The sequence below is a fragment of the Pseudonaja textilis genome, chromosome 16, assembly GCF_049901715.1.
Source record: "Pseudonaja textilis isolate UNSWEBS1 chromosome 16, rPseTex1.2, whole genome shotgun sequence".
Classification (NCBI taxonomy): Eukaryota; Metazoa; Chordata; class Lepidosauria; order Squamata; family Elapidae; genus Pseudonaja; species Pseudonaja textilis.
Window position 1 is genome coordinate 6753220 of NC_142005.1, and position 12249 is coordinate 6765468.

General features: G+C 44.3%; 2 protein-coding genes across 2 annotated transcripts; one reads left to right on the forward strand and one right to left on the reverse strand.

Moving 5' to 3' along the window:
- Positions 1-326: 326 nt before the first annotated feature.
- Positions 327-2754, reverse strand: TRMT112 (tRNA methyltransferase activator subunit 11-2). The gene is made up of 4 exons (XM_026716387.2): positions 2581-2754; positions 1400-1501; positions 1064-1156; positions 327-562 (listed from the first exon to the last, which is right to left on the reverse strand). Exons 1-4 carry the CDS (start codon positions 2659-2661, stop codon positions 461-463), a joined length of 378 nt encoding a protein of 125 aa, XP_026572172.1. The 5' UTR covers positions 2662-2754; the 3' UTR covers positions 327-460.
- Positions 2755-4183: 1429 nt separating this feature from the next.
- On the forward strand, positions 4184-11098 carry PRDX5 (peroxiredoxin 5). Its single transcript, XM_026716385.2, has 6 exons — positions 4184-4424; positions 5433-5567; positions 6691-6822; positions 8753-8791; positions 9213-9277; positions 10043-11098. The coding sequence occupies exons 1-6, from the start codon at positions 4263-4265 to the stop codon at positions 10146-10148; spliced, it is 639 nt and encodes a 212-aa protein (XP_026572170.1). The 5' UTR covers positions 4184-4262; the 3' UTR covers positions 10149-11098.
- Positions 11099-12249: the final 1151 nt, after the last annotated feature.

Sequence of the window (12249 nt, forward strand, 5' to 3'; positions counted from 1 at the left end):
AAGCTATTCTCCAAGGCACCTGAAGGCCAGACAAGGAAGAATGGATGGAAACTGATCAAGGAGAGATTCAACCTGGAAATAAGGAGGAATTCCTTGACAGAACAATCAAGCAATGGAACAGTTGTGGGAGCTTCATCCCTGGAAGCTTTCAAGAACTGCCTTCTGTCAGAAATGGTGTAGGGTCTCCTGCTCGGGTGGGGATTGGATAGATGACTTCCGGGGTCCCTGTTAATCTGATACGGCCATCCATCTCAAGGTTGTGACTGCAAGTCTAACTCCGTTTCCAAACAGATCTGCTCAACACACCAATCCTAGGAGTCGTGAAGTATGCATTTACGCATTCAGATTTATTTACACAACACAAAACAAAATAATAATGCAAAAACGGTTGCAGGGGAGTTAATACTTCTCCTCCATTCCTCTGGACTTTCTCCTAGCGCCTTTTTGAGAGCAGAACAGCTCACGTCTCGTCTTCACTCAGCAACATGTTTGGTATGCCCTTAGTAATGGGAAATTCCCGCCCAGTATCTGGACATTTCAGAACGCCTTCGATCACCTCCACCTAAACAAGGAAAAAAATGGGATCAGTGGGGAAAGAGGAAGGGAAGGAAGGAAGGAGGGAAGGGACAGGAAAAAGAAGGAAGGAAAGGGAAGAGGGAGGGAGGGCAGAAAAAAGGAAAGGAGAAAAGAAAGAGGGAGGAAGGACAAGAAAAGGAAAGGAAGGGAGGGAGGGAAGGACGAGAGGGAGGGAAGAATAGAGGGGAGGAAAGGGAGGAAGGAATGGAAGGGAGGGAGGGAAGGAAGGGAGGAGTAGAGGGAGGGGAGGGAAGGAAGAAGAGGGAGAGGAAGGATGAGGGGGAGGCAGGAATAGAGGGGAGGGAGGGGAGGAAAGATGAGAGGAAGAAAGGGAAAAAGGGAGGAAAGGAAGGAAGGAAGATGAGAGGGAGGAAGGAATAGAGGGAAGGAGGGAAGAGAAGAGAAAGAACAAGCTGCTGTTTTGGGACAAACAGGATTCTCCTGAATGGGTTTCCATGAATTAAGGGAGAATGAAATGGTTTCAAACCTCCATCAAGACATGATGCACTTTCCGAAGAAAATCTTCATTTTTCTCATAGTCGGGGATGACCTCGGAGGGAAGGTCTGAGCGGTGGCCCAACTGGAAAGGAAGGAAGGTCAGCTGTCATTTTCAACAGCTGGTTGAGATTGTCACCCACCAATTCCCTCAACTGCCCTACACACATGGCCTGGGCAGCTGGCAAGAAAGGAAATATAAAAAGATGCCCACGTTTGAAAATGGGGTGTGTAGAACCCCCCAGCTTCCTAGAGGAAGAAGGAAGCACTGGATTGCTGTTTTCTCTGCCTTTCTCCTTCTCCACCCCAATAACTGCCCAGGACTTACACTTTCGGCCGCGCCCACCAGAGCTCCCCATTCAATTTTGGGCACCATCCGTGCTGTGAACTCTGGGTTGAAATCAATATCGTTCACCTTCACCTCTGTAGCCTGTGGGCAGAAGAGAGATTAATCAATTAACATGAATGTTAATATTCTATTTGTAAGAAAAGAAATGACATGTAAAATTTGATTGACAACATTGACAATAATAACATTGAAATATTGAATAAGATAATGAAAGATTATAACTTAATAAAAACAACTGTACTATTAGAATTATACAAATGTCAAAGGTAAATATGATGAACATTATATTATTTGTAATAAATAAGTTGTAAAATGTGATTATACATAAGAGAAAAAATAAATATATTCGTCAAGAATCATAAAAAAAGATAAATAGAACAGAACAGAACAGAATTCTTTATTGGCCAAGTGTGGTTGGACACACAAGGAATTTGTCTTTGGTGCAAATGCTCTCAGTGTACATAAAAGAAAAGAGACATTCATCCAGAGTCAAGAATCATCAGGTACAACACTTGATAATAGTCATAGGGTACAATAAGCAATCAAATCATACTAGGAAAGAGTCCATATAAATCATAAGGATACAAGCCACAAAGTTACAGTCCCAAGTGGGAAGAGATGGGTGAAAGGAAGGATGAGAAGATTAATAGTTATAGTAATGCAGACTCTGTAAATAGTTGAACAGTGTTGAGGGAATTATTTGTTTAGCAGAGTGATGGCATTTGGGGAAAAAAACTCTCCTTGAGTCTAGTTGTTCTGGTGTTCTGGGCTCTATAGCGTCGTTTTGACAGACAAAATTTGTTCAGGCACGGGATGATGGGATCGCAGGCAGGATGATGCAGTTTCCTTCGCTCAGCTGGGAGGCTCCAACAGTCAGATTTAGGACTACCAGACCCATGTTGAAGGGCAGCTCGGTTTTTCTCTTTTTCTCTCTGCTAAATCTAAGAAACCTACGGGGGGAGGGGAGCTGGGGATGATGGGTGTTGGGAGTCCAGCGCAGCTGGAAAATGCAAAACTAGGGGAGTTTGACCGGGGGATGGGAGTTGGAGTGCATCCCTTAACAGGTCTAAAGAAATGGGCTATGCAGTCCAGCCTGCTGGGAAGCATGGGCTGCAGAATCAGCCGGGGGGCGCAGAGGGGGCTTTGCCATCCTCGCTTACCTTTATGAGAAGGGGAAACCCACCTCCTGGCCGCACGCCCCGCACGTGCGAAGTGAGCATGTTGTGGGTCAGGAGTTTCATGGTGTGTTTTTTTTTTTCCCCTCGGTCCGCCGAGCGAGCAAGGGAGGACACGTGCAGGGGGGGGAAAATCCCTTCCGGGCCGCTTCCGGTTTGGGTGTAAACAAACGCCGCCGGTTTCCGCTCATTTCCGGCGCCCTTGTGCAACGCTCGCTTGGGTCCTCCCGGAAACGCGACCCGCGTGCAACACGGTCCCGGGCGCTGTTTTGCCAAGCTCCAAAGAGGGCGGGGGGCTGTTTTTGGGGTGTGTTTCTTTTTTGCAAAGAGAGTGAGGATTCGCACTCGGGACCAGCGATGACTTAACATGGAATAGATTTTGCGAGTGGTTAGAGATAAGAGATAGAAATTAGATGAGTTTATTGCTATGCATGAACTAAATATAAAGAGGGTTTATAATTATAAATATGCCAATATTTAACAGAACCACAACTAAGCCAATAAAAAGAGAAACCTAGTTAAAACTATTCTGTTACACTATTACTATTGTCATTAATATATATGTTAATATTCCTTTTTGTTCTTTCTTTGCTTTTCTGTAAATGATATGCCCTGACAATACACTGTGTTCAAAATGTTACTTACATGTACGGTATTCAGCTTTGTTCGGGTATTTTCCCAGGTCATTATAGTTGTGGTTTTAAAGTTGCCCAGTGGGTTCTGAAAGATTAAAAAAAAGCCAAATATACGTGCATGCTCGGCTGGAACAAACATCTTGCCCGTTTTTTTTTTTTTTTGCCTGACAGAAAATCCTCCATTTCTGACCACAACTGAGCCTATGATTTTCTCTGGCAAGGCAAGTTGTTAAAGTGAGTTTTGCCACCTTCCTTGCTACCGTGGTTAAGTCAGTCACTGCAGTGATTAAGTTAGTTAGTCACATGGTTGTTAATGAATCTGGTTTCCCTGTTGATGTTGGTCAGGAGGTCACAGAAGTAATTGGATGACCCCCAGGACAATACAACTGTCATAAATATGAGTCAAAATGCCAAGTGTGCAAAATTTGATCAGTGATCCTAAGTGTGAAAAAACAGTGTCACTTTTTTCGGTGCCGTACCTTCAAACGGTTGAACTGTCACTAAATGAATGATTGTTAAGTTGAGGACTATCTGTAGCTGATCCTTATCCAACAGTACTGATAAGGTTACCTACTTTGGGTCCTGAAACTTTGGCAAGAAAACAACCACTCTCATGATCTTGGGACTACAAGCCCCATCAGGCTGTACCTGCACAGGCTAGGAATGGGAGGATTTGACAAGATGCCAAGAGAAACATAATTAAATAAAATAAAAGAGGACCAAGCTGGCAATGATCTATATATTCATTTATTATATCCCGGATAATGCAATTCCCAAACGGATGCAAAGCCTCGTCTGATCTATTGCAATTCCCACTTATGATTTCTTGCAAAGAAACATCATGTTTAAGAATAGAATACAATAAAATAATTGCACTCCTAATTCCTCTTCCTCCCAGCCATCCCCCCCCCGCCCCCCACGGGAAGCAAAACCTTCCACCCGCTTAGGGCCGCGTGCACTGTCGGGGGCGCGCAAGCAAGCAAGCCCCGGGCGGCTGAGCCGGGCCGAAACTTCTAAAGGTTGCGCGTTGCCATGGCTACTGTCACTCACGGGATTTCCATGGCAACGGGGTGGAACCGGACGGGGCCGCTGGGGCGAGCTTGTTGGGGAATCGGGGCGTCTTCCCTGCTTGCAAATCGCAGGGTGATCCGGCGGGCCTTTGCTTCGGGAGCCGCGGCCATGGCGGCCCTTAAGGTGAGTGCAAAAAAAACAAGAATAAAATAAAAATCCGTGCAAAGGGGCATTGCTGATTGTGCAATTGGCACGTTTTTGGTTGCGGGGTTGGCCTCCTGATTTGCAAACAGCTGGGTGCAACAACCCCCGTGCAATGACCTCCAAAGGGGGTCACAGAAAACGGCCTCCCTTTGCAAAGTCACCCCCCCCCCCGTGCTAAGGGCCAGCGCACTGTTAATCGTGCAGTTTGCACGCTTGGTTGCCCCCCTCATCTGTCAACAGCTGGGTGCAGGAACCCCCCTGCAATGACCTTGAACTGGACTTAGAAAGTGTCTTCCCTTGTAAAGTCACCCCTGTGAAAGGTGTCCGTTCGAAGGGACACTGCTAATGGTGCAATTTGCACGTTTTTGGGGGGGTGGGAGCTTTCCTCCTGATCCGTCAAAAGCTGGATGCAAGGACCCCCAAAGCAGGTGTGTAAATGATATGCGTGCCATATTCGATATGATTTGATGAAATGCTAGCTAGGCTGTTGTATAACCTCTGTTGCAAACCTTGCCATAAGTTGGATCCTCCGCATAGCTAAGCCATAAGTAGCTTCGTTCCGTTCTTTCTTTTCCCCTTATTTTGCTCCCAAAAAACTGAGCCCGACTACATAGTTTCGTAGCAAAGCACAGGTATTGAGTTAGTATTAATATATATAACTTATTCCATTCTCATGCTATTTCAAAACATAACCCATAATTTATATACAGAGAGTCAACTTAACAACAGTTCTTTTATTGACCTGTTACAACAGCACTGAAAAAAAGTGACTTATGACTGCTTTTCACACTTAAGTACAGGACTAGCTGTAAAAAAGGAAAAGAGTGAAAACAGAAGTAAGGTTGCAAAGGATATTGCAATCTTACTTCTGTTTTCACTCTTTTCCTTTTCCTAAGATTGCAATATCTTTTGCAACCTGATAGGCAAAGCATGCTGACTGGGGAATTCTGGGAATTGAAGTCAATTTTCTTTGTTTTCTTTTGACAGGTTGGGGACAAGCTCCCCAGCGTGGAGGTCTACGAGGGAGACCCTTCCAACAAAGTGAACCTGTCCAGCCTCTTCAAAGGGAAAAAGGGCATTCTTTTTGGGGTGCCCGGTGCCTTCACCCCCGGTTGTTCCAAAGTGAGTAAGAGCCTGTTTTTCAGAATCTGTCAGAATTGAAAATTTGAAAGGCGGAGGCAGCTTAGAGAGCACTATAAAACTTGAAACAAAGTTTTGAGAACTTTGCTGGGGTAGTCCGCGACTTACAACGGGGTGTTCAGTGACTGTTGAAAGTTACACTGAAGAGAAGAGAGAATGGAATAGAGAAGAGAAGAGAAGAGAAGAGAAGAGAAGAGAAGAGAAGAGAAGAGAAGAGAAGAGAAGAGAGAATGGAATATAGGATAGGATAGGATAGGATAGGATAGGATAGGATAGGATAGGATAGAAATAATAGAATAGAATAGAAGGATAGAAATAATAAAAGAATAGAATAGAAAAGATAGAAATAATAGAATAAAATAGAATAAAGAATAGAATAGAAAATAGAAGAGAATAGAAAGGATAGAAATAATAAAATAGAATAGAAAGGATAGAAATAATAGAATAGAATTAGAATAGAATAAGGAATAAAATAGAATATTATAGAATAGAGAATAGAGTAGAAAATAAAATAGAAAATAGAATAACATGGAAAATAGAATAGAAAAAAATAGAGAATAGAATAGAAAATAGAATAGAATTTGCAGCAAACAAGATTGTAAAACCAGGCACAATTACTTAACGACTGCATAGCTTAGCAACAGATGTTCCCGTCCCAATTGTGGTCGTTAGAAGACTACCTGAACCTGTTCTCAGCTGTAATAATTAAAAGAGGATGCTGTAGAAAAGAAACTTTACAGGCAGTCCTCAACTTACGATGGTTCATTTAGTGACCTACAAAGTTACATTGGCATTGAAAAAAGTGACTTATGACTATTTTTCACCCAACCGTTGGCAACGTCCCCATGATCACCTATTCAAAATTCAGGCTGACTTGGCAACTGATTCATATTTATGACGGTTGCAGTGTCCCAAGGTCTGACAAGCCAAGTCTAGGGGGAAGCCAGATTCATTTAACAACTGCAGTGTTTCTGTTAACGGTGGTTAAAATGGGGCGAAACTCGCTGGACAACTGTCTCTCTTGGCAAGACAAATTTTGGGCCCAATTGTGATCGTAAGTCGAGGACTGACTGTGATTTTTTTTTCGTTTTGTGCCCGATGACAGACGCATCTGCCCGGCTATGTGGAGAAAGCAGGACAACTGAAGGGCAAAGGCGTTGAGATCATTGCTTGCTTAGCAGTCAACGATATCTTTGTGATGAACGAATGGGGAAAGGCTCACCAAGCTGAAGGAAAGGTAAATAACAAAGGGTGGGTGGTTGGATAGGAGATTTTTTTCCCCCCCATACCCCTGTTTAATTTTTCCAAGCTACAAAGCGTTGTGGAAGAAATGTGCATCCATGTTTCTCAACCGTGGCCATTTTAAGAGATGCGGACTTCAATTCCCAGAATTCCCCAGATAAGAATTCTGTGGCCAGCATGCTGGGGGATTCTGGGAGTTGAAGTCCACCCATCTTAAAGTATGCAGGCTGGGGGATTGTGGGAGTTGAAGGCCATCCATCTTACACATGCTGGATGGGGAATTCTGGGAGCTGAACTCCACCCATCTTACACATGCTGGATGGGGAATTCTGGAAGTCCATCCATCTTAAAGCATGCTGGCTGGGGGATTCTAGGAGTTGAAGTCCATCCATCTTACACATGCTAGATGGGGAATTCTGGGAGCTGAAGTCCACCCATCTTAAAGCATGCTGGCTGGGGAATTCTGGGAGTTGAAGTCCACCCATTTTCAAGTTGCCACGTTTGAGCCACACCTTGTTTTGAAGACTTGAGTAACAACTGGGAAGATTTAGAGATCCTGAGATGGAAATACTAAAATAACCAGATTATATTTCATTTTGCTCTTTGCAAGATTATGCAAGATGCCTCTTGTTCCTCAGGTTTATATAACTGAATATGATTCATGATTCATCGTACGGTCGCCAGATGTCACAGATGGGAAGATTCAGAGAAACGCTATCTTGGCAACTTGGTTTATATCAACCTGCCCGCCCACTGACCCTCTCTTTTCGTTCTCTTTATGTACACATTCTGGAATTTATTTGCAGCAATATTTATTTCCTTCCTTCAGAGCAGGAACCCAGCAGACGTCTACAAAAAGCACTGCCAAATTACAATTCTTCTTGTGCCAGAAAGGCAGAAAAAATATATTTTTTTCCCCCATTTGCTTGATGTTTTTCAGAGATATTGGCTGCGACTTTATTTCTCTGCTTCCACCTGCGTTAGGTAGTTATAATGGTATAATGGTCCTCAGGGTCATCCGAGTGGTGCAATGGAGTCTTCTTGGACGGTGGTGTAGACTGAAGATATCCCTCCAATCTGTTGAGGGAGGGCTGTTCTCCTTAGAACACAGGCAAAATTTCCTGACAGAACAATTAATCAGTGGAGCAACTTGCCTCCAGAAGTTGTAAAAATCCTCCAGCACTGGAAGTTTTTAAGAAGAGATTTGTCTGAAGTGGGATAGGATTTCCTTCTTAAGCAAGCGGGGTTGGACTAGAAGACCTCCAAGGTCCCTTCCAATTGTCTGTTCTGTTCTCTTCTATTTATTCCTATTTTATTCTATTATATTATTATTCTACTCTACTCTCTATTCAATTTTGACTCCTCTTCCAAACCAGCCATTCTTCTCTTGTTGCTTCTTAATGCAAAGAATGTGAGTTAATGAACTAAGAGGGTTGGGTAGAGAACAAACCCTGGGAGAAAAGACATTTTTATGGATAATTGGGGCAGCTTTTGTGGCTGGGAGTTTCCCAGAACAACTCTCAACAACAGAACAGCCACGATTTCTCTGCCCGCCCTTCCCAAGGGCAAAATAATTGGATTTTCAAATTTCTGCATGGTATGGGGTTTGCCCCTTAGCTACTACAACCAAAACAAAACTTGCCCAGTGTGCCATAATCATGCCCAGACAAATGGACTTGGGGGTGTTTCCTTTTCTCTCTCTCTCTCTCTCTCTCTCTCTCTCTCTCTCTCTCTCTCTCTCTCTCTCTTTCTTTCTTTCTTTCTTTCTTTCTTTCTTTTTTGCCTTTAAAACTTTTCCTGCAAATAATTTGGCTTTTTTTTTTCACCCGGAGGAGAAAACTAAGAGGCTAACCTGCAATTGGGAGAGGTAAGAATTGCTCCATATTGTGATTTTTAAACTGGGGTTTGCTTTCTTGTCTCCGCAGGTGCGGATGCTGGCTGATCCAACGGGGGCTTTTGGGAAGGTACGGAAACACCTGGCGAGCGGTGCGAGTTTGGGCTCTGGATTAGGACAGGGAAAATCCAGGGTGCTGGGATTAGTCACCCAGCTGTCTTTCATGGCTAAGGTGGGATTAGAACTCACCGTCTCCTGGTGACTGGCTCAAAAGTCTCCCAGCAGGCTTTCATATCTAAGACAGAACTAGAACTCACCATCTCCTGGTGATTGGTCCAAAGTCACCCAGCTGCCTTTCATGCCTAAGGCAGGACTAGAATTCCTTGTCACCTAGTGATTGGTCCAAAGTCACCCAGTTGGCTTTCATGGCTAAGACAGAGCTAGAACTCACCATCTCTTGCTTTCAAGTCTGGTGCCTTAACTACTAGGCCAAACCGTCTCAAATCACCCAGACCCTGAAGGTCAGCCCCAATTTTCCTTTTACTCCACAGGCCACGAACCTTCTGCTTGACAAGGACTCTCTCCGGCAGTTGTTTGGGACGAACCGATCCAAAAGGTCTGGAGAGCCAGAAATGGCATTTTGTTTACGTGTGTTTGTGTGCGTGCGTGGGATGTCCTCCCTTGCGAAACCTTTACAGCCATCCTTCGGCCTACAACCAAAATGGAGCCCCAAATTTCTGTTTGCTAAGGGAGACGTTTGTCTAATGGGGTTTTCTTTTCTCCCATTTTACGACCTTTCTTCCCGGGTTGGTTAAGTGCATCGTTGCAAGTGTTCGACGAGCCATTAAATGAATCCGTCTTCCCCGTTGAGTTAGCTTGTCAGAAGGTGGCAAAAGTGGGGCACTGCGACCCTCATAAATATCTATATTTTGATCCCGTGACTGTGGGGAGGCCACAATAGTCACAAGTATGAAAAATAGTCATAAGTCACTTTTTCAGTGCCGTTGTAACTTCAGATGGTCATTAAATAAGATTTATTAGGAGTGAACATGCAGGTGCTACCTGGGTGTAGCTGACTCTGAGACACATCATTCATTTCACCCTTGACCCTGGTCTTCCCCGCACCCCCTGGATGTATATTCTGTTGTACATCAAGAACATACAAAAAAAAAAACAACTAGCCATCAACGGACACATAGAGGTAAACCACATTTACACACCCTTCAAAAGAGTCAATTTTTAAAAAGCTATTGCTACAAAGCCTGGTTGAATCTTCTCAGTTCTAGCTTGATTTCTTCCAGAAATCTTATCTTTTTCCACCCATTATTATTATTCCCACCTTCCATCCAGTTTCACCGTCTTTCCGTGCCTTTTCTCCCAGGTTCTCCATGGTGGTGGAGGACAGCATTGTGAAGTCCCTCAACGTGGAAGAAGACGGGACTGGGCTGACCTGCAGCCTGGCCAGCAACATCGTCTCCCAGCTGTGAGGCCCAGTAGGCTCCGTTGCCCTGGTGGGAACCCCCCACCCCCACCCCACCAGGTTGGTGGTCCTCAAGGGGTTTTGAAATTGGCTCAGGATCAGCGCACAAGAGATGGAGTTGTGTGAGTTTACATAGTTATGGAGTCCTCGCTTGCTCTCTGAGCTTGGTTTTCCTTGCGGACGTTTCATGACCCAACTAGGCAACCGAGGGTGGGGTTCAAAGATCCCAGCAACTGGTTCGCTGCCCAGTTGCTGCGTGGGCATGGCCATGGTGGGCGTGGCCTACTGGATCTTCCGGGAAGGCCGTTTTTCACCCTCCCCAGAGTCCGGAGGCTTCCCTCGGGCCTCTGGGAGGGCGGAAATGGCTTCCCCCAGGCTCTGGAGGCCCGCCGGAAACAGGCCGGTTTCTGGACTTCTGGAAGGCCCGTTTTCCCCCTCCCAGAGCCTCCGCGTGGATCTTGCACTTAACCTGCATCAAAAATGGTTTGCGTGGAGACTCGGGGGAGGGGAGGGGAGTGTGGGGACAGCCAGTCGGTTCAAATACCAGTTTGGCGAACCAGATGCAAATTTAACATCCAGTTCGCCCAAAACAGCCCGAACCAGTAGAATCCCACCCCTTGTAGGTAACACCATCAGTGCTAGAAGGAGTGGGATTTGCTCTCTGTTTATATACTAGTGGGTATGCCTTGTAAATGTTTTCTTCTTGATCGTTCCTTGATTGAACTGTTTATTGTTTGATTGTCAAGACTTGATAGTGGCAAGCCCCTGTATATAAAAAGAACAAACCCCACACTCCTTTCAAGAACTGATGACGTTACCTAGTTGGGTTTTGAAAAGTCTGCAAGAAAGAGAGAAAGAGGGCTCCATCCCTGAATTGGAAATATTCTCTTCTGTTGACACAATTACTTTAGCTTCTTCTGTGTTCCTCTGATCGCAAATAAATTGTCTGAAATAAAACTGAGGTCTGAGTCTGGGTTTTTTTTGGGGGGGGTGGGGGTGTTGCTTTGTCTTGGGAGTAAAGTGATATACCCTACAAAAATCTAGCCATACTCCATCTGATAGAGAAGGAAAAAAAATTCTATCCTTCATTGTTAGATGCTCCTGTGGATGAAGAAATCAAGCAATGATTCACCAACTCTAAAACCCTCAGTTTTAAAAACATACCTAATCAAATTGCAGGGACGTCCCAGGCCTGCTTTTAAAAAAATAATAATTTCTTTCCACTCAAAAGCGTTGAATTCATCTAGGCATGAGATAGAATTTTCACACTTATTTTGGTCTCTGATGAGGGGAGTGGAAAAGAAACACGCCTCTTTTCTACTTCGGTGAGATGGTTGAAACCGCAGATACCAGTCTTGTGAAAAAGCAAAGACATTTTGGGGTGCAAATTTGTATAACGACGCGTAATAAAATGTGTACAATCAAAATTCCTGAGAATTATTCTTACCAGGCTTTATGGAGGTTGAACTAAAAAAGAAATGGGGGGGGGATTAATTTTGTGTATGACAACTGCAATAATATTATTGTGTGCACAGAGATGGAAGAATGCAAGTCCTCCAGTTACAACGGACACCTCCCGTTGTAAAAAAAGATACTTATGACCAAGTCCTAACTGATTGACAAATCGAGCTGCTGCACTGGAACAACAGATCTGCTTAAGCGGAGGGTTGGACTAGAAGACCTCCAAGGTCCCTTCCAATTCTGTCATTTTCTTAACAATTACATTTTTATTCATTCCGCAAAGCACTTTTTCCATTGGAAGCCGTTTCAAAACTGCTCCGGAGTGCTCGGGGGCATACACAGAGTTTCATCTTTGCTGTTATGCTTAAGGTTACCCACAGCTTTGTGGTCTGCAGAGAAAGGACTCCCACAAAGATGCTGTTAAAAAAATTATGAATAAATAAATAAAGTAACTTCTGCTATGTTATTGGTTCTCCTAGGTACTATTCTTTTAACCATTAACCGATTAACAGAGTTGGAAGGGACCTTGTAGGTCATCTAGTCCAACCCCCCATCCCCCACCCAAGCAGGAGACCCTACAACCATTTCTGACGAGATAGCAGTCCAGTCTCTTCTTGACACACAACTTCCAAAGGCAATTTCTATTC

Bases quoted from the DNA above. Each gene is read 5' to 3' on its own strand.
- TRMT112 (XM_026716387.2), bottom strand. From the start codon at position 2,661: ATGAAACTCCTGACCCACAACATGCTCACTTCGCACGTGCGGGGCGTG. The intron at 1,157-1,399 runs GTAAGTCCTGGG...CTTCCTTTCCAG, and splicing joins TGGTGGGCGCGGCCGAAAGT to TTGGGCCACCGCTCAGACCT. The intron at 563-1,063 runs GTTTGAAACCAT...TTCCTTGTTTAG, and splicing joins TGCATCATGTCTTGATGGAG to GTGGAGGTGATCGAAGGCGT.
- PRDX5 (XM_026716385.2), top strand. From the start codon at position 4,263: ATGGCTACTGTCACTCACGGGATTTCCATGGCAACGGGGTGGAACCGG. The intron at 4,425-5,432 runs GTGAGTGCAAAA...TTCTTTTGACAG, and splicing joins CGGCCATGGCGGCCCTTAAG to GTTGGGGACAAGCTCCCCAG. The intron at 9,278-10,042 runs GTCTGGAGAGCC...CTTTTCTCCCAG, and splicing joins GGGACGAACCGATCCAAAAG to GTTCTCCATGGTGGTGGAGG.